Consider the following 21,567-nt stretch of genomic DNA (forward strand, 5'->3'; position numbering starts at 1 on the left):
TAGAAATGTCTCCCCAGCCTTGATATCAGATGAGGAAACGCATTAACTTTGCTGCTGTATTATTTTTCAAGCTTCATACACAAGACATGGAATAACTGTAACGTTAATGACACTCACAATTCATCGTTTACACAAAGCTCAATTGACAAAGTAAGAAGCAATTTTTCTGAAATGCTTCTAGTCAATATAAGGACAATTACCAACTCCTTTTGTGTCTACTTCAAACTAAGATATTCCATGAGTTTTTATACTCCTTTATGGGCTTCTTTCCCTGCCCTGTTAGCCATGTTGCATGTTACATGCATCAGTTTGCAAAGCATTTTAGGAATCTTCTCCTACCACTCCGTGTGGAGGGTTAGGGTTAGAATCGTTGAGGGGTGGATAATCACTTCATCCCTAAAAGTACCGGGACACCCAACACTACATGGCGGCATGGAAGACTCAGCCCTCTGACAGGAGGTCTGCTCTCTTAGAAGTCAGACCAATCACAGACTAGGAGTACAGTGGAGTAGGATTATGTCAAACCTCACCAGAATCAGAAATATAGCACACTCAAAAGCAAAGGCACACCACCTGTGATGTGATGACGCACGTCATCACATTCAAAAACCCAAAGCAGAGGTTTAGAATGCAAATCTTAAATAATTGTTTTTCACACTCTGATGTAAGCTTCCTGCCACTGCAGTTGACTGACCTTAACAGTCATGTGGTGTTAATGGTTTGGTGTCTTAATTAGTAACTCAGAGTGGTTATGGACTTAAAATAGATTCTGCTTCCCCTTCATACACATATACATATTCTACCTACACACTTTTTATCATCTAACTTCAGTGATTCACAAGAGCAGCACTCGCGTCTAAGGTCAAGTCACTGATAAGACGAGCAGACAAAACACTATGTTACTTTAATTATCTCACCATGTATGGTCAATGGTAAGCAGTGATCAATCTTGCTGTTAATTAATGAATCATTAAGTCTATTAATTTAGAGAAAATGGTGGAGAAAAAAACATCATCCTGTACCAGAGCCCTTGGTAGGTCATTACACTGCTGCTTTCTCTGAAGACCAGAGCAATAATCCCCACATCCACAGGCTGGAACAATATTTTAATATGTGATTGATAAAAACAAATGATCAACTATGAAAATGTATCAAAAGCTAAACAAAAGCAACAGTAACCAGATTACAGGTGGCTTTCTGCAGTATCTTCTGAAACAGAAAACTTTTTTTTTTTTTTTTTTTACATCATGCATATGCATGATAAAGTCTTCATTCAGTGAAAGTATTGCTGTGACAGCAGAGCAGTGAGATGAAAGGAGAGATTATTATATATAGTGATGGATATTTATCTGAAAAACGATATATCGTTTGTCTCTTAAAATCAGGAAGCTGCAACTTGCATAACTTTTACAGTTAAATGAAATACGTAATATTACCAAAATAAGGTCGGACTTCCAACGGTAAATTAAACTTTTCTCTGCTAATATAACAAATAAGGCTTACTGTCATGGTGGAGCAACACTTGAAAGTATAAGAGAATACGCCTGGTGATGTCATTACAAATTGGGCTTGGAGTTTCAAAGACGTAGGCATTTACCAAGCAGAGAGGATTTGACGAAAAGATTATTACTGATTGCATCATGGAAAATGTAGGAAACAGCTTTTTTATAGACTTGCCCCACACTAGGGGAGGAAAAGTCAGGATACCTTAACCTCTGCTGCACTGATTATGATCTTTGTTACTTAGTCTGACTTATGTGAGCCCTTTAACTTCATGGAAGCACAAAACTAAATTAGTGGTGTTTCCCTTCAAATAAGTACATCCCAACAGTTATGTGTGATCGAGAATAGTTAAGTTTATTAAATTCTCTGTTGAGACAGCAATGAAGAAATGCTCAACTGAAACTAGACATGGCACTGAAAACAAAAGAAGAACAATGGATGATATGAAATTGACTGTAAATAATATTAGTGGGATTGAAGTCGGGCCAGTTTTCATGTAGCTTGAGCAAATAAAACCAGCGAGCAGCGCAAACCTCAGGCTCTGCTTAAAGGTAAAGTCGGATGGACAGAGATGTGTGTAATAGCTTTAGAGAGGAACACAGTGTTCTTCTGAAATATTGAACAATATAAAGATCAGTGGGGAAATGCCACATCAGATGCCAGTCTAAGGAAGTAGAAAATAAGCTCACTGGAGGTTTAGAGTTCCACATATTTATGTAGAATTATTAAATATCCAAAGAAACTGCTAAGAAGAAGTTAAAGCTATACTGTACGATTTGAGAGAGCTAGCATGATTTGAAATTAGCTTCTCTTCGGAGTTCCGTTTAACTCCTCCCCCACCCTTCAGGACTCCTGCCCCCACCCCTCGACACAGAGCCGTGCACGAGCGCTGCTGCTACTTAGCAACCAGGTAGCTACGCTGCCGCTGCCTCATTGAGCGAGAGCTGAGCTAACGGTCGGCTGCGTTTCTCAACTACTATGACAACAACGCTTTCTTTGCCCTCCGTGAACGCGCTCAGGCCGGCTCAGGCTCGTACACAGAGGGGAGAGAACGCGCAGGCTTGTGATTGGTTCTTTAGATTCGGGTACAATGTCTCCGATTGGTAAGCATTTTAACAGGTTTATAGCCGATACAGAATTCGTTTTTGTTTCGCTTCTTTTTCATTGCCCATAAGTTATTTATTGCTGTCAGGATGTAAAAACCAATTTCAACAACATATTAAAAAGTGCATATCACTGGAAACCGTACAGTATGCCTTTAAGAGTTGCAAGAAATTCTCCCACATCCGCGTCAAAATGAGACATTAGTACTAAGAATGTTTTCAACAAAATAGTAAAACAGCCTTCTTCTGCTTCTCTGAACATGTGCTGTAGAATAATCTATAAAGAGGATGTTAGTCATGAACTAAACTGGAATAATTTAAACACTATTTCGCATCACAGGTCTTGGAAACATATTCACCCAAATAAATTAATGTCAATTAGGTGATATAACCTTCAATTCCATACTATTCAGTACAACTTCACTGTAACAATAATTGCCATTGGAGCGTTCAAAACATTTAACAATTGATAATATTTAGCTTCCCTCTGATTCATTGTCTTTCATAGGCCCTCTGTCTGCATTGTACAAGGATGTCAATGTACTTCACCCGTCTCTGCTGAGCTGTGTAGAGCCTCTCGAAAGTCAGCAGATTCGGGAGCTGCTGAGAAGACTGGGAGTCCATGAACTTGAGCCTCAAGAGCTATTGGAGCGGCACATCTACCCGTCAATACAGAACAACAAATGGAAGGTAACAAACTTTCACAACAATGCTTTAATGCTCATTTCACATAGCAGGATGCTTTAAAAAATAAATGCTCATCCTATTTGGCATAAATATGTCTCTCTCTCTCGTCTCTCTCTGTTTCTTTCCTGTCTCGCTCACCGATTCCTCCCCAGTTGAAGCCTGAGGCAGTGCTGGTGAGTTACCTGGTTTTCATCAAGCTGCATTGCTCCTCCAGCCAGGATTACTCGGATACTGCAGTACCCGTCCTCACCAGTAGGGGTCTGCTGTGCCCGGCTGATGAAAGGGTGCACTTCTCTGAAGAGTATGGCAACATCAACCTGCCCAAAAAACTGCCTGGTATGGAGAAACCCACAGTCCTTAATGCTGACACAAATGCACACGCACTGTGTTTGTTAAAAGGATGAACAGCATAACAGAGATACAACACATTCAATGTATATGACATAAATTATTCATATAATCACAGTAGTAAGAAGACTTGTTCCTTACTGTCTCCAGCTGCCCTCTCCCTTCTAAGTGTAACTAAGCACGTCAGTGTCAAGGAGGGTGGAGGCCCTCCCCTATAAAAGAGTTTGACACTATGCTGCAAGTCATTCAAAAACCTTTTCTCGCTACGAGTAGAAGTTCCAACCTTAATCTCTCAAGGTGACGTGGTCCCGGTTATGATGGGAAAAAGTTACCCAAAGTGAAGAGGACGGGAAAACAACTTTACCAGAATTACTGGAGGAATTTGCTGTCTCTTGGCGCAATTTCCTAGTGCCCAAGAAAGGGGGGCGCGGCATGCATGCAATATATGACCTTCGAGATCTAAACAAGCACCTCAAGAAATACAAATTCAGGATTTTAATGCACGTGTCTCTGCTGCGTTTTCTGCGCTGGGTGATTGGTTCACTTCAATCGATCTCCAGGATGCTTATTTTTACATCCCAATATACCCACCACATAGGAAGTATCTCAGATTTGCCTTCAAGGGGACAAGTTGAGAGTATCTAGTCCTCCCCTTTGGTCTCTCACTGAGCCCAAGAGTAGCCACGTACATCGACGACTGGCTTATTGCGGCGTCCTCCCGCCACGGGGCAGCAGATCACACAAAATTACTCAGGGAACATTTATCAATAATCTAGGCTTCAAAATAAACCAATATGCTTCTTCTTCCTTGTCAGGACAGCTCCTTTATTGGTTTATTTATAGACTCGGCTCAGGCCAGAGTGAGGCTTACTGGGAACTGTTTTAGCTGTTTTTCACAGAGGCAAATTTGTGTCTCTCAAGCTTTGCCGAAGGTTCTTATGGCTGATTCCATCAGCTCTGGGATGCTCACATGCTCTCTTCTCACATACATTACCTGGAATTGGTGACTGTTCATCTGTCACTGAAACATTTCCTCCCATTCCTGAGGGGACACCATGTGTTAGTCCGGACAGACAGCACCACAGTGGTGGCTTATATCAACAGAGAGGGAGGCTTGAGAACCCTTCGATTACACATGCTGGCACACAGACCGATTGTCTGGCGCAGCAGACATTTTTCTGTCTCTGAATGCCACCCATGTGCCAGGAATACTGAACAGCGGAGCAGATCTTCTGTCCAGGGGGAATCCCATTTATGCAGAATGGAGACTTCACCCAGGCACTGGGAGCCAGGTTTGGGAGCATTACGGATGGCCGTCCGTGGAGCTTTTTGCAACGTGGGAAAACACTGCCCCCTGTTTTTCTCCCTACGCGATCAGAGTGCAACTCTGGGGGTGGACGCATTGGCTCACCAGTGGCCTCGTTCTCTATTGTATGCATTCTCACCAATAGCTCTGATTTTGGCAGCAGAAAATGTACGACAATATTGGATGGGGAGTTGTACGCTTTGGTTTAATCTGAGGACCGCGGGCCTCCCTCTGAGCATAATTGAGACAATCCAGAATGCTAGGGCCCCTTCAACGAGGTCCCTTTATGAAAGAAAATGGTTAATTTTGGAGAAATGGTGCTCAACAGTTCAGGAAGTTCCATTTCAGTGTTTCGTGGCTGTTATCTTGACTTTCTTAGACTTGGTGAACCAAAGGAAGGCTTTCTCCACCATTAAAGTGTACCTGGCATCTATTTCTGCCTGTCTTATTGGTTTTGAGGGGAGGGCTATGTGCCAGCATCCCTTGGTCTGCCGCTTCATGAGGGGTGCACACCGTAGGCTTCCATTCTCTAAACCACTGGCCCCGTCCTGGGACCTTCCCACCATGTTGAATGCCCTTTCGGCTCCACCTTTTGAACCAATGGAACTGGTGGACTTGAAAATGGTGGCTTTAAAGACTGCTTTGTTGTTGTCTCTTGCTTCAGCTAAACGAGTAGGTGAAATTCATGCTCTTTCAGTACACCAAGCGTGTACAAAGTTCTCTTTGGGGAATTTAAGGGTGAGTTTACATCCTAACCCTGCCTTTATGCCTAAGGTGTTAGGGTCATACTCCCCAATTGATCTGGTGGCCTTTTATCCCCCGCCATTCTACTCAGATGAGCATCAGCAGATACATATGTTGTGTCCGTTGCGTGAAAAGAGATATGAAAGAGAACTTTAGGTAACTTCGGTTCTCTGAGTAGCATGAGTGAGTGTCTCACCAGACCACCCTCCTTCCTCATTTGTAGCAAGGAAGAGATAAGCATTTTTTACTGACTGGCAGTGTAGTGTCATGCCCTTTTTATAGGGGGAGGCCCTCCACCCTCCTTGACACTGACATGCTTAGTTACAGCCAGTCCTGGCTGGCAGAATGCGATACAAGCTTCTGATGAGGTCTTGCCGTAGGCGTTCCCAATGTGAGACACTCACTCATGCTACTCAGAGTTATTGCGCAAGTAATCTAAAGTTTTTTTTGTGTGTATGCCCATTTAGTCTGGAGCACTTTTAGCCTGTATAATTTTTACATTATTGAGCAGACTTGTCATTGTGCTCTAGTAGCATTATAATTATCAATTGAAAATCTATTTTTGTGAAGTATGTTTGAAAATCTGCAAGGCCAAGGAGGGCTGATTGGTGAAGTTGAAATGAGGAGTGATCTGTATGTTATCTCCTCTTTCCCTACATAAACCTAAATAAGGAGACAGCTGGCTATGTACATAATGTTGCATCTCATTTTCAATCAATGAAATTGACCTTGTGTGACTTAAACAGGCCCTATTATGCTATTTTCCGGGTGCATATCTTTCTCTCAAGTTACAGTTACAACATGTTTACATGCGTTAATGCTCATAATCCTCCTTGTTTGTCCTGCAGCACCTCTTCTCACCCTCTCTTTGAAATGCTCCGTTGTAGTGCTTGCTCCTCCCTCCAGAAAGCAAAGTCTGCCCTGATTGGTCAACTAGCCCGCTCTGTTGTGATTGGTCAACGTTTCACATTTCAAAAAGCTCTCCCCCCAGAACATGACAAATGAAAGATGGGTCACAAAAGACGAAAGACTGCTCTCATAACCACTACACCATGGTAGATGTGAGCCTTAACTCTGTCTTTCTGTTTTGTTGTTTGAGGGCCAAACTAGCCGGAGAGTTTTATGTCACTTCTGTAACATTATGACCTCATAAAGTTACGGAAGTGAAGGAGAGAATTCAATGGAGCTGTTTCAGGCAGCTCAGGAGCAGTGTTTCTGAGGGTGAGGGTAAAAAAGTGGAAAAGCATAATAGGGCCACTTTAAGTGCACGCGAAGCAGCCGCAGTAGTGGATTATAAACTGATCTCAAAAAGTCAGCATTGCACTGTATTCATCTCTGTTCTATCTCCAACTCCTCTGCCATATTAAAGTGTCAAGTGATACGATATTTCTTCGTTGGACTTTCTCCTGTAAACACTTATCATCTGCTTGTCTTCCTCCCCCAGGCTATGATTGGGTCTTGCTAAGTCCCTGCTATGTGCAGACAGATGGCGATGTAGCGGGATGGAGAGAGCTGTTCAGCAGCCTGGGAGTCAGAGACGGTCTAATCATCCACAAAGAGAGAAAGACACTCACTGCTCAAGAACTGGTGAGGAGGACATACCCGAACTGGTACCTCAGCTATTTAGGAGTCACACTTCACTCAAGCTGCAAAAAAAGCATTACACTTCCACAAAAAGACCAGACCGAGGTCATGACAGCCCCGCTAGTGAGCCTGCATGATGAAGGGCTATGGATGTGTTGTGTAAGGACACAATATTTACTGGTTGCATGGACACTAGAGGCAGAACACAATCTTCCTGAAGCATGAAGCATTAAAAACTAACTGTGACTCATGATGAGGAATATGGGAGTTATTAAAGGATGAAGATAGCAACCATTGTGAGTCACACTAGGACTAGAGAGACAATAGCTGCTTTCAGGATGAGCAGGAAAAGCAGGTGAAATATCAGACATTCCTGATGCCTGTTTTAGCCTGGGCTACAGCAAGCAGGGATAGTATGTGGATATGTCAAGTTACCCTTAGTCATGGTGACACTAACGCTGCCTGTTGTGTTATATGGGATAGATTGTACTGACATTATTCTGGTATCAGGTTCAGATACTTGGGAATTAACTGTTATACGTTATATTAATTGCAAATTAGCCAAATTGACTGTCGTTGTTCTTCTACCCCAGGCCTCAAGTCCCTGGTCAGTGGAAGGTGCAAAGTGGGACCAAAATCCTGGAGGGGACTTTGTGCTTGATGACTACCCCTGTGAGGAGTTCCATGCCCTGGCCACAGCCCAGCTCCCTGGACACCTCCTCCTGCAGCAGAGAACGTCTCTGCTGGAGCTTCTGTCAACAAACTGGGATACAGGGTAACACACACACACTCACACGAACAAACCCTCACTTGCATATCTCTCCTCCCATGTCATGTTCTGTCGAGTGAAGATTGTCCCATTTGAGAAGCAGGTTGATTCACTAGGTGTTTATGCTGTTAAGGAAACCTCATGGCAGGGATAATGACTGGGTTAATAAGTTTGGGGTTATGCAGGGTTAGCTAGTAATAAGTTTCTACTGTAGCCAATAAGTGATTACTGGGCTCAAGTGGGGACATTGAGTGACAGTTAAATGTTGTTTTCTGCTTGAGAGAAAAGCAGTGAAACATCAGCCTTTTGATGGGGTTTGATGTCCACGGACTTGTTCTTGGGATTAATTAATCTGAGTTTAGTTGTCTATGCCTCTGCCCTGTTGGTGAGCTACTGTTGTAGATGTGTGTGAGTAAGAGACATCAGTTCAGGTAAGTAGGTCTCACACTCACACTCTTGAACAGTGCACACTGCCAGAGCAGTACAGAAGTTAAAGGTCGAATAAGGTTGTGTGACCCTTTCTACCAGCCACTCTGTTATTTCACAGTTGGATAAATACTCGATGCATCACACTGTGGCTTTTGCGTAATTTATTATTTCTATTTAAGATGAATGCAAACCATTTTCCAAAGCATTCCATCAAGTTTTCTACTACAGATATCCACATTTTATTTTTAGTTTCTGAATGCAACCCTCATCAGCCACAGTATGGTGTTGTCCCAAATGCACCACACCGGCAAACGATTAAAATCAGTTGACAGTTTCAGTTTGTGTTCTACTGCTAAACTTGAAATATTATCTGTATCTGTATATAGCATAATACATTTATTAAGCATATATGGGTCAATGACATAACGTCCATATTTCTGTGTCCGAGCCCATTATTTCCTTTTAGAATCATTTTATTAATTCATGAAATATATATTATTTCATTCAATAAAAGCTATTGTGTATGAACACATTTTCAGTACATTCAAATAATATAAATATTATTTTATGTTTTGGCATCTCAAACCCTGAAAATGGGGGGCGGCGCAACTGTCCTAGCAAATGAACAGACTAAAAAAACTATAAAATGTATTTTAATTATTAAGAATTAATACAATGGCATGATTTTATTGTTGAAATCTTTCAAATGAACCAAATTTTACAAATACCTGTAATTCAAAGCAATTTAGACCATTTAGAATCTTTTGTCCAACAATTTGCATGCTTCAAATGTCAGGTTGGCACAACTGTAAATATGGGACTTTTATTTTAATATTAAAGTACACAACAGTTACCAGGATATAGCATCATCAAGAGGAACTTAACTGAGCTTTATGGCTTAGTGAAAATGTTTTAAAATCCCTCTGAAATATTGATTAAAACAGCTACTTTTAATTTTAGGTTGGCTGATACACTTTCCACATCAGGTGGTACAACAAATGTAAAACTAGAAAAATGTATATTATTATAAAACTCTTATTTTCTTATTTAAAAATGACATGTATGGATTTGTTAACAAGAACAAAAACTAAAACAGGAGTCAAAGTAGATGCCTGAATAATATGAAAAAAGTTGCAAAAGTCAGGTGGCGCAACCGCAAGGAATGTCACTATATGATATTATATTTCAAGCTCTAAGATTATTTACTTTTAATCGTTTAATAGTTTGAAGTTAAAGGCAGGGTTGGTAATGATGAGAAACTAGCAAAAGTATGGTAGCTTTTAAAAGTTAACCAACCCAAACAAACAGCCCAGTGTTTCCAACTTTTTTTCCATTGAAAACAGCAGCACTAGAGTAGACGAGCAAGAAAGTGTCCAACTTTCCATCACTGACAGTCCGTCCCTTCAGGTCTACCTCCAAAGACACTCCCCCAAAATGATCATTATGAAGGTTAACAACAAACATAACTGTCAGTTCTTACTTTTATACAGCAGTCAGACGTTCCAGGTTTTTAAATAATTATTTTCTTATTACACACGGAGGAGTTCCATGTGATCTCAGAGCCTCTTAACTCTCACTCATGACTGGGACTGTATACTAAAATATTTCAAAACATATTGAACCATGTGAGGTCAACATACCTTTAACGTTCAAAATGTTTTGTCACTAGTTCCAAAGTCATTCAAGTGTTTTTTAAATCAGTTTCGACTAAGTATTGCCGTATGTTTATACATTTGATTTTATGTAAATATTTTTAAATTGGTTGTTTTCAATTGTCTTGAGCTGGTGTCTTATATATATCAAAATAAGGCTTAATTGTTGCTCAGTCACAATCCATTACAGTCTGTCCATCTAATAATCCATGCGCTGTAGCATATTCTAGTTGCTATGTACTGAACATGATTACTATGATACTATAAAATATATTACTACTTTAACTTCTATAGAGACTTTTGACTTGCATTAGATTTTTGTATTTGAAGTAAAAAGGTAATTATTTGTCCATAATCCTGTCATTATTAATGTTATCAGGTGGCACAACTGGTAAACGCCAGGTGGTGCAACCAGATAAAACATTAATTTAGAGCAATAAATAATAGGTTTAAGTGACCAAATAGTTGATAACTATATTGTTAATAACTATTGTATTGCATGTATGCATTTGTATATTTATATCATTAATCCGATGCTTAAGATACCAAAAACCTGGCCAATAGAATGCAATGATCTTAATTTATTTAAAATACAAAACGCATCCACAAAATAGATATGTGTTAGGCACTGTAGCGGCAGTGTATCAGCAGTGTTAAACAAACCTCTTGTAAATCTTTTCATTTCCCTTCTGTTTTGTGTATTGTGTAAGGGATACTTGCTTTTTTAGCCAGTAAAGTTAAAAAATACTGTTAAAAATGAATTAAGCCTTATTCGTCATTGATCCATTTTCTGTTGTTGGAGCTGTCTCTCTCTGTGAGCAAATTTAACACCTTTTTTTCAGATGCAAAACTTTGGTTTGACCCTTTTGCACAAATTGTTTTTGACTGTTTAGTGCCTGAAAAAGGGCCAGCACTCATTAGTAAATATCCCACAAAATGTCATTAGACAATGAGACAATGTAGGGTAGAAATAACCTGCATACAAAAATATTATTAGTTAGAAACTATTCTGAAATTTCATTGATCTTGCATTGTAACAAACAAAATCTATGTATCCATAATGTGTGTAGCTACTCTTACTTACAGGGTAATTCAGTGGACTTAAGGAAAGAAACACTGAAACAGGTTGCCTGGCAATCATAGGGCAAATAATAAATAAAGTTTTTCTTTAAAAATTGCTCTTTAGGCACATGTGGAGTATAACTGTCATCTATTACACTAGTTATTTTGAGACAAGTAGGCTGCACGAATTTCTCAGTGCATTAAACTCTGAGCATTAAGCACAAGTAGTACTACTGAGGGGCTGCTGTATATTCTGCAGAAGAATTCAGGTCACATAGTTCTGCCACTTAGTTGAGTTGTTAAAAGTGGTACCAAGATCACTGAACTACAACTGAAGAAGCTGTAATCCATGCGTTGTAGTCATAGTGAAGTTACATGATCATATGCGCAGATTGTAAAGCCCTCTGAGGCAAATTTGTAATTTGTGATTCTGGGCTATACAAAATAAACTGAATTGAATTGAATATATTTCATGTATCTTGTCAACAATATAACGTTTCTATTGTTTGCTGAGTGGGCTTTAAAGGAGTTGACCTATTCCAAACATTATTTATTATCCCCTTTCCCATTCTTCCAGACACCGCTACTCTCAGTACCTCACAGCTCAGGTGATTGACAGTGATGGACAACCAGTCAGAAGCACCAAGTCCTCCTTCAGCCACTTCTTGCGCTGTCTTGAATGGGTGCCGGCCTATCGCCCACTGAAAGGAGAACAGCAAGAGAGAAAGTACCTCCGTCCAAACTCAGTCTACCTGAGCTCACCTGAGGTCACCAGCCTCTTGGGGACTCATGTCTGTTATGTGGACATAGACCCCAGCGAGTTTAGCAGAGCTCTAGGTAAAAATCTCTGTTGTCCATAGCTCGTCTTGGTTACCCTATAATAACCCTACAACAATCTGTGAGTCACTGTCTTTTTCCCTCTTTAAGGAATGAGACAAACTATCTCAGCGGAGGCTCTGATAGACTACCTGAAGGAGTGGTGTGTAAAACCACAAGAAGATGGCCAGGAGCAGAAACTACCCGAGGATGAGTTAGAGGGGGCCAATTTCACTTCCACAGTAGAGCACATCCACAACGTCTACACCTATCTGAATATGAGGTGTCCCCAGAGCAGCCTGAGAGAGCTGTTCCATCATACCCCTGCTGTATTCATAGAGTACAACCGGTAAGTCCTCAACTCTTTCAGCACACCTTTCAGGTTAATGTCTACATTTTGTCAATTGAGGCCAAAATAATCTATCTTTGCCCCCAGGCAAGATGAGTGGTGTTCAGGACGTTTCTACCACCTAAAGGAGGTGTGCTGGAGTGACACAACAGGGTTGTTCAAGCGCTACAGACAGCTGACTCAGGCACCAGACAGCCCTGTCCAGGCGCCTATTGTCCTGTTTCCCTTCTACAACTCGCTGGACAGCATGAAAGCCTTCTTCACCAGAGTAAGCTATATTATATATATATATAATAATTTCCCTACATGTACAAATGTTTCTTGGCTCATGGTTTCGTAACCCATGTTGAACCCAAAATGCTGTCAAAAGCTTAATTTATAATTGCCAACACAGCCTCCACAATTCTGGACCAAGGAAAAAAGCAATGCATGGAATATAAAGAAGACCTTCTAAAAAAATACGACCCCAAGACTAATATTTTCACATGACGTCTGTGTTTGGCAAAATGTAGTAAATCATTTGCGGTGAAATGTTTACTTGTCAAATTATGGACATGGTACATTAAAATGCAGAGATTCAGTTTCAACACAGTGGATGTGCTAGTCATGACTTTCAACCCTACAAACTAGTGTAGTTAGTTACGAATTTGCTCCTTGGTTGCTTCCAACTATGTAGTGTTGAGGACATAGTATCTTGTCTGTCACCTTTTGTTTCTATTCAGATATCAAGACCGTAATAGCAGATTTGGGGGGGGGATTAGGTGGCAAATGGTTTTACTATGAAGGCTTTTCTGCTGTCGCTGATTTTTTTTTAATAAGCTGACACCATAAACTACACCATAACTAATGAACACTATGAATGCGTCTGTGATTACATATCTTATGTGTAGCTGCTGAATGTGGATCTCAGTCCCAATATGAAGCAGTGTGTCGACTTGTTGGAATTGATCTGTTCATCATCTCCCTTACCAACTGCTGAAGTGCTACAGGACGTGTCGGTGCTCTATGCCAGACTTGGTAAGGAAATTTAGAATTCCAGTCTTTTGTTTCATCGAGTGTCTCCCATTCAGTGACTCACTCATGTCCTTGTTCTGTATGTCTCTCTGCACCTCATTATCTCTCTGCTCAACAACTGTTAAGTTTCCTTCTTGACCAGTTTGATTTGTTACATCCTCCCTCCAATCCCTGACTTTAGATGCTATATTATGATGCTATGATAAATAACAGTATACATTTCTGTTTCCAACAGCTCAAAAGTGTAAAACTCCAGTATCTGGTGATCAGGAAAACATCCCTCAGTCCAAGCTCAATCCAAGCTACTGCTCCACCTTGAAGGGTAAGTAATGCATATACATTCATGTTGCAAACCCAATCCACCCTTCATTACCTTTTTAATCTGTGTGTCTGTTCACCTTCCTATTGACCTGACTATATACTGCAAAGTATTTGCAGTAAACAAGCATATTCCACCACTCATCGGTGCAGCACATGTTTTGGGATCTGTTGCTGTAGTCTGGAATAATTTTACACCAGAGACCAAAAGCAGTCATATAGTTCACTGCACTGTCTGCAGTGTAAATGCTCGTAGGTGTGGCAGCAGCACAGTGAACTGCAGTGCTAATGAATGTAAATGTTAATTGCTCCTGAGGAGCAGGTGACACCTTGTATGGCAGCCTCTTGCACCATTGAATGAATGTGTGTGTGAATCTGTGAATGCTGGCTTGTGTTGTTAAGCACTTTTAGTGAGTGCTAAGACTAGAAAAGCGTTATATTATGCTGTCTATGTACCAGTTATTTTCAGGAACATTAGTTTTTAAGTGACATCTAATTGCTGACCAGTTTCTACCAATGGGGGGAAAATGTAGGTTTAACAATGAGATCTTCCTTGCAAAGAAAACATTGAGATGTACATCATGGTAACGATGCTAGGTAATTCAATTCAATTCAATTCAGTTTATTTTGTATAGCCCAGAATCACAAATTACAAATTTGCCTCAGAGGGCTTTACAATCTGTGTAATGCCCTCTGCCCTGGCTTATAATGGACTTTGTCAAACTGTGAGTCACACCTCTCCAGGGAGGCACAGGAGCGTTCAAAGTGGTGTCACAGAGGGGGAGACGTGAGGCAAAGATACTGCGTGAGGTGAAAGGGACAGGTGCATGCAGTTTTTCTAAAAACGAAGGGGAAGTTACTTAATGTCGTTTGGCTGCTGAAATGTCCTACTTACCAACATGGTCAGTGACAGGAAGATAAGAATCTTAAAACACTAAGCACCTGATTGACACTGCGTCATAGAGCATCAAAGCTTAACACACAGAAACATGTGTTTTTTTACCTTTTCCAGTCTGTCACTGTCTGCAATGTACGATTAAATTTCCATATATCTGCTTAGAAATCATAAAAAAAGCTCTTTTTTTACTTTAACATCAAGGGGTACATTGCAAAACCAAAACTTATATCCAAGTCGTATACTTTAAATGGTGCCCTTTAACCAAAAAATGGGTCATGAGCTTTAGGTTACAGCGTAAAAATTTGCAGCACAACCTTACTGATATTATACTTTTTGTGACGCCAATCACAACAACAATTATTTAGTTTAGAGTAAAAAGTCCTATAAGGATATCAATTGATATTCTTTTTTCAACATAAAAGCATACTCTGGTGAAGAAGCTTTGTCATGGCAGCACTGATTTAGATTGAGCCCTAAATCACCTCTAACAAATCTTTGGCATTTCTGTTCTGCAGCTTCTTTCTTCTTTTACAACATCAGAGTTTTAGGTTGGCTTTGCGAATTTGATAAAGATAAATTATCAATTTGATTTGTTTAGAATGATTCTCGGGTGCTGAAAAAGGTGATGCAGTTTTAAGGGGAACAGCTTTAAAATGGGTGAAAAATCTGTCTTTTAATGGTCTGCCTATTATTGGCACCCTGTAGCGTTTTTTGACCACTAGTAGCGCTATGGGAAAAAAATGCAATACAATGTTATTACAATGCAAGATTTAAGATATTTCAAACCTTGGAAAACAAAATGTCATTACAAAATAAATGCTATGTTGTACAATAATGTTTGGCAATAAACAGCAAATGAAAACATAACTTTGTTAATAGGAAAGACTAGACAGGGCACCCTCTGATCAAGCAGCAGTAAATGGGGATGATATTAAGGGCCTTCACTTTCCTTTTTGCCTGGTGTTCAGGTATGGTGTCTGATAAGAGGGTCTTCCCCACTAAGGATAACAGCTGGGTGACTCTGGCAAACAAACCCATGATTGCTGACAGCAAAGAGGTGGAAAAGATCTTTAAACCTTACAAGCAGATCTGTCTGCTCAACCTGCCACCAGCAACGAAGAAGACTGCTCCAAGGAGAAAGACTGGGAACTTTGGTACGCTGCTTCTACTGTATTTAAATAAAGATGTCAATGTTGGATTTGTTATAGATTACTTTTCACCATACCCAATAAGAATTATGCCCCAAACGACACAAATAGACCCAAAGTTAAAGTGGACTGACGATTATTGTGTAATTGCCTGCCAGGTCAGACAGTGCCGGGAGAACGATCCGACACTGTACTTGCCTTCAATGAGAAGGACCGATCTTTGTTTCTGGAGATCTGCGGGATCCGTCAGCTGTCCCAGTGTGTCAAGACTGAGCCGCAGACCGAGAACCTGAGACCCTGTCCGCCCATGCAGGCCATGGTGCACTCTGTGATACCCTACATCCAGAGGTTCCTGTACCATCACGAAGAGCTGTCTGAAGTCTATTCAGAGCTGATCGACAACAACATTGGAGAGAAAATCAAGCGACTTCACTTCGGACAGGTCAAAAATTACATCTAGCTGGTTTAGAGCAGTTTAAAACCTGGAGGAAGTCTCTCATGTGGTTGTTTTACTCAAGACATACTGATATAGCTGAGGCCTCGTTGAGCGAGAATCTCTGACTACCCATCTAAAGGAAAATATTTATACTGAGCCCTTTTCAACTTTCCCTCCTACATACCTGTTTACAGGTGGGTAAGCTGTACATTCGCTACCAGCTGAATGTTGCGGATAGTGAGGATGCATTGGTGGAGGTGCAGGATGTTATCTGTCTGCTGAAGGATGAGAAGGAGCTCTACATCCAGAAAGATCACCTCTTAGCCAAGCTGGACATCTGCAGGTTTGTGTGCGATGGATTGAGTGCCAACACTCACCATATAGGCCATTCTTCCAAAATCTTAATTTTCCTATTTGTTTTACCTCCATTAAATCAAGAAATGACCACGGTATAAACACAAGCCTTTTCCCACAATGCTTTAACACATTCACAACACACTGACTAACCAAAGGCAGTAGGAAGTTTTTGGTAATATCTAAAATTATCTTAATTGTTTAACAGAATAAAACAAATGTTGTGTTGTAAGATGAATAGTAGGAAAACAACAGCAGGTTTTTCACAAATGCTTCAGTTTTTATCTTTAGGACTAACTAGTTGGTATTTAATTAATTTAATTTGGTGTGTGTGTGTGTGTGTGTGTGTGTGTGTGTGTGTGTGTGTGTGTGTGTGTGTGTGTGTGTGTGTGTGTGTGTGTGTGTGTGTGTGTGTGTGTGTGTGTGTGTACAGTTGCACCGAGTATTATAAACTGAAAAGTATCTTGAGTGTCAGGTCTGATTCAAAACCTTTATCCACAATTGTTTTAGGTAGTTCCTTATTTATATGAAAATTTACAAGATTGTTTATCCAAATCTTGTACGACTCTTTACTACTACTTTGCAAAGCATCTATTGCCTCTTGGTGCCTCTCAACATGGCAACGGCTGAGCAGGTGGCTTGCAGCTAACGGCACTTACAGCCAGAGCCGGTTCAGACCTCCATGGGGCCCTAGGCAAAATTCTGCCAAGGGGCCCTCCTAACTGAACCCCCAAAATGTTCAACCGTCGCACCTGACACCGTGGAGCAGCTGCTTTAGGGTCTGATGCTTGCTGTGTGGTTGTAACTGAGGCTGAGGCCTGTTCTTCCCCTGTGCTTTTGCTTGTGCTTGTGCCTGTGCCTGAGCCTGAGCCTGAGCCTGAGCCTGAGCCTGTGCTTGTGCTTGTGCCTGCACTGGATGGCTCATCTGTGTCTGTTCTATGGGAAGCTGGCTCTGTCCCTCCACTGGCTGACTGGCTGGAGTCTGTGCTGCTTCTAAGAAATTTAAGCATAGCACCTGTAAAATATGGATAAGGCTACTATTAATTCAGCTCCATCAAATCGGCTGCACTTGTTTTACTTTCATATACTTCAAATATAGGTGAATGTTTATATACTGTAATTATTTAATTATTATTATATGGCAACGACAGTTCCAACATTCTGGAGCAGAAAAGTGTGAACACTGAGAGAAAAAACACAAAGACCTAAAAATCTTTAAAAGGCAGCCTATTTACAATCAACAGTTAATTTACCAGCTCCCATGCTAACATGAAAACACACACATTGGTTGTAACTTTCAAATCTTCAATGGTCCAGTGAAAATATGCCAAGGTTCTCAGAAGAAGCAACTATTTGTTATAGAAAGACTACAAACTCTGAATCACTTGTGTTGGAATTAAAACCATTTTATTTAGCAGATCCATATTGTCCGTTTTCTGTTGAAGTGGTTGCTAGGCAAACAAATTGAGTCGTGAGAAGACTTGAGCTTAACAAAACGACATGTTTTCGATTTACAATGACCGTGTCTTTATAAAATGAAAGGAGAGTAAAATGCCATAATAAACAACGTACTAACCTCGAAACATCAAACCAATACTTCAAGCAACAGTTTGATATTTCTCGGTATGATCTCACTCTATTAATAAGTGTTTATTATTTAGCACCATTGTCATAATATTTCAGCCCAAGGGCTCACCGCCCTGTAGGTCTAACACGGACTGTCCCTCCCTCTCTCCCACCAGGAGAGGAGAGTTAAAGGCTTTACCCTGTAGGTCTAACACGGACTGTCCCTCCCTCTCTCCCACCAGGAGAGGAGAGTTAAAGGCTTTACCCTGTAGGTCTAACACGGACTGTCCCTCCCTCTCTCCCACCAGGAGAGGAGAGTTAAAGGCTTTACCCTGTAGGTCTAACACGGACTGTCCCTCCCTCTCTCCCACCAGGAGAGGAGAGTTAAAGGCTTTACCTGACTGCTGCTCCCGCAGTTCATTTTCAAGTTCCTTCCTCTTCCTTTTTTCATTCCCCGAGGGATAGCTCCGCTTCATCTTTCTACACGCGTGCGCATGCGCATGGGTAGCTATCTGACGTCCGCGACGGACAGTTACGTTATCACGTTTTTTTTTTTTTTTTTTTTTTTTTTTTTCACGGGGCCTTTATTATAAATAATAAATTTGCGGGGCCCTACGCAACGTGCGTAGTGTGCGTATTGAAAGAACCGGTACTGCTTACAGCACTAACAGTGTTAACAACACAAACAGTGCTGACAGAGCTGAGAGCTGTAACCGCTGCATGAGAGCAGTGCAGAGTGACAGCTGTTAGCCAACCAGTGGGACATGCTCACATGCTCTAACATCCACTAGAAGCATTCTGTCCATCCTGGGAGAAGGATCCCTCCTCTATCGTTCTCCCATAGGTTTCTTCCTTTTTTCTCCCTGTTAAAGGGGTTTTTCCTGTACCGATGTGAGGGAAGGACAGAGGATGTCGCATGTGTACAGATTGTAAAGCCCTCTGAGGCAAATTTGTAATTTGTGATTCTGGGCTATACAAAATAAACTGAATTGAATTGAATGTGTGGCCAGCCCGGCTATGTCAACAAAGCACAGAGAAGCTCCGATAACAACACACAAAGAGGGAGAGAGACGTTAATCTCTGCTCAGGTAGACATTACTCCACTTTCCTTTATTACGTAATAGTAATAGCTGCCATATTAATGTTCTGAATGTTGTATAGAGAACCTTTTAAATGGTATCTGTTCGTATTACTGATATGGTCCTATCAACAAGAAATCAAACATTCAAAATCATGGGCATAGGACCTGTGATCAAATCCATTTGATACTCACTGCTATGTGCATTATGTGTGTATTATCTGTATGTACACAACTCATCTTTGCTATACCTTGTAATCCTGTGTGTATGTGTTTGTTTCAGGGAGCTGGTGAAACTCTTCTGCACAGAGAGCAGCCACAAAAAAGAGCTGATGCATTTCCTGAGCGGTCTGATAACCTCTCTCAACGTAAGTGATATATGATCCCTCAAACATTGATCACTAATCCACATCAAGTCATTCATCCGGTCACTCTCTCTTAGTCTTTTCAGTCACACATACGCACTCTGCTACCACCACAGAGCTGACCGTAGCTAGAACTAATAGGCTATTTCCCTAGAGGGAGTCACGTTTACATAGCATTACAACTTGCTCTCATCTCTGTAGAGCAGTGCAGCAGCCGATCAAAATTACACTCTGCAAAGCTCACAGCCAGCTTCAACTTTGAAACCCTCTCTGCTGAATAACTTATCTTTGAGACATGCAGCAATACATCATCAATATTGAAATATAAATAAGACATTTTGATTAAGTTCTATGTCTGGATTTGCCAAAGTAAATAAATTGGAATTCTTGCCTGTTTGATAAAAGGGTTTACTGATGTGATTTTGAAACGTTTAATACACTGGAGTCGCAGATATGAGAGGCTTAGGATAAATTGTGTGATCTGCCTCTCAACTTATTATGCCCGCTTATTACTTTAACTTTTATATTATTCCAGGGAATTGATCAAAGAGTTTCCGGCAGTAAATGTTAATTAGGTCATCACCATTTAAACGAGATGAGACGTCTCTGAAGAAAACAAGGTTGGGAACATCTGCCACTTCCTCTGTTGGCAAGAGAATCTGAAAGGAAAACCCACAAATCTGCTCAGCTCTGGTCTTCATGCATTCAGTAGTTCTTTTTGTAAATCCTGACTGGATCAGTCCTGCATGTCAATCCTCAGTTTCTCTATTTAGTCCTTAAATTCAATATCTAAATGGGAGTTGTATAGATTAAAGCCTTGGAAAGCATTAAGAGAGTCTTTAATATAACACAGATGTCTACATCAAGATTAGATCTTCTGCTTTGCTGCATATTGTTACCACAGTCATTAACTATGTTGTTGTCTGCAGGACCAAGGGTCTCTAAAGAGATTCTTAGGCAAGGAGGACATCAGAGAGCTTCCCAGTGAGGAGGCACTGTGGGAGGTCCCAGAGCCTCCCAACCCAGAGATAAACTTGGAGAGAGGTACAGATACACAAAGTTAGCAAGTTAGCCAGCACTGCACTTGAAGAATGTCACAATTGCATTGGTTTTACGACTTAGGTAATTAAAGAAGCTAACACTGTGCCTCATAAGGAAACATGTTGCCATCTCCTGGTCTTATTCCAATCTCTCATTTTATGACGATATCTTTAAATGACCTGACTCCAGAGAATGGAGGAAGATGAAGGAAACAGTTATTGTACTGTAATTCAGTGATCATCCTTTGTGGCCACAATGGCCACTGTTCTGCAATAATTACATAGGCCGTTTCTCAATATGTGAACTTCTCTGTACTTGTGTCCTCGTGAACTTGTGAAACGTCATCTAGCGCGGCCCAAGTACTGTTCCAATACACAAGTTCGCATTCAGCCAAGTACGGTCCAGATACCCGGATGTGTCCTCGCTCCGCCCATTATATCGAGGATGCATCGGAGTAGACTTGTGTGGACTTTGGACAGCCAAGTATCCCAGAATGCATTTCACCAGCAAACAAGAGATGACAGTAGCGGAGACGGCTCACAACTGTCAGTTATAACTGTCTAAATACTGCTGTTGTTGTGTAACGGAATTTAGTTTTAACATTTTTTTAAGCGAGAATGTAGTTGTTAAGACTTAAAATATGCGGCCAATTTATCAAGATAGAGCCTGTTTGAAAAAAGCGCCGACGTTTGTCGGAGATATGAGGGACCAGAGAGGAGACCGGGCGGTGGTGCTCATGCAGCCCGCTGACAGCAGCCTGATCTCGGCAAGGCTCCTCCAGATGTGCCGCTGGCTCCGGTGTCTCTGTGGTTGTGGTTGCAGATGTAACACAAAACATATACATATTAATATTTTTAATATTTTCTAAATGAAAATGAAAAAAGGCAGGGTTGTGTTTTATATCATATTTCGTTTTATTGTCAATATATATGACTGAAGATAACCGGAGTAGGCGGGACCGACGAGCTGAGTTGGTGACGTCGTGACGTTGGTGACG

The 21,567-nt window shown here is 40.9% G+C and overlaps 1 protein-coding gene across 2 annotated transcripts in view; it reads left to right on the forward strand.

Moving 5' to 3' along the window:
• The window catches only part of wu:fj29h11 (uncharacterized), a 68,698-nt gene that overhangs the window by 36,513 nt on the left and 10,618 nt on the right, over nt 1-21,567 (forward strand). For both annotated transcript variants that reach the window (XM_054601371.1, XM_054601372.1), the window contains 14 exons: nt 3,115-3,296; nt 3,446-3,629; nt 7,136-7,278; nt 7,869-8,050; nt 11,765-12,024; nt 12,115-12,352; nt 12,440-12,620; nt 13,243-13,369; nt 13,602-13,688; nt 15,551-15,736; nt 15,889-16,172; nt 16,361-16,509; nt 19,448-19,532; nt 20,459-20,573. In XM_054601371.1, the coding sequence (XP_054457346.1) occupies nt 3,115-3,296; nt 3,446-3,629; nt 7,136-7,278; nt 7,869-8,050; nt 11,765-12,024; nt 12,115-12,352; nt 12,440-12,620; nt 13,243-13,369; nt 13,602-13,688; nt 15,551-15,736; nt 15,889-16,172; nt 16,361-16,509; nt 19,448-19,532; nt 20,459-20,573 (2,403 nt within the window). The remainder of the gene's footprint in view (nt 1-3,114; nt 3,297-3,445; nt 3,630-7,135; nt 7,279-7,868; nt 8,051-11,764; nt 12,025-12,114; nt 12,353-12,439; nt 12,621-13,242; nt 13,370-13,601; nt 13,689-15,550; nt 15,737-15,888; nt 16,173-16,360; nt 16,510-19,447; nt 19,533-20,458; nt 20,574-21,567) is intronic.

Source organism: Anoplopoma fimbria, chromosome 7 (genome assembly GCF_027596085.1).
Source record: "Anoplopoma fimbria isolate UVic2021 breed Golden Eagle Sablefish chromosome 7, Afim_UVic_2022, whole genome shotgun sequence".
NCBI lineage: Eukaryota > Metazoa > Chordata > Actinopteri > Perciformes > Anoplopomatidae > Anoplopoma > Anoplopoma fimbria.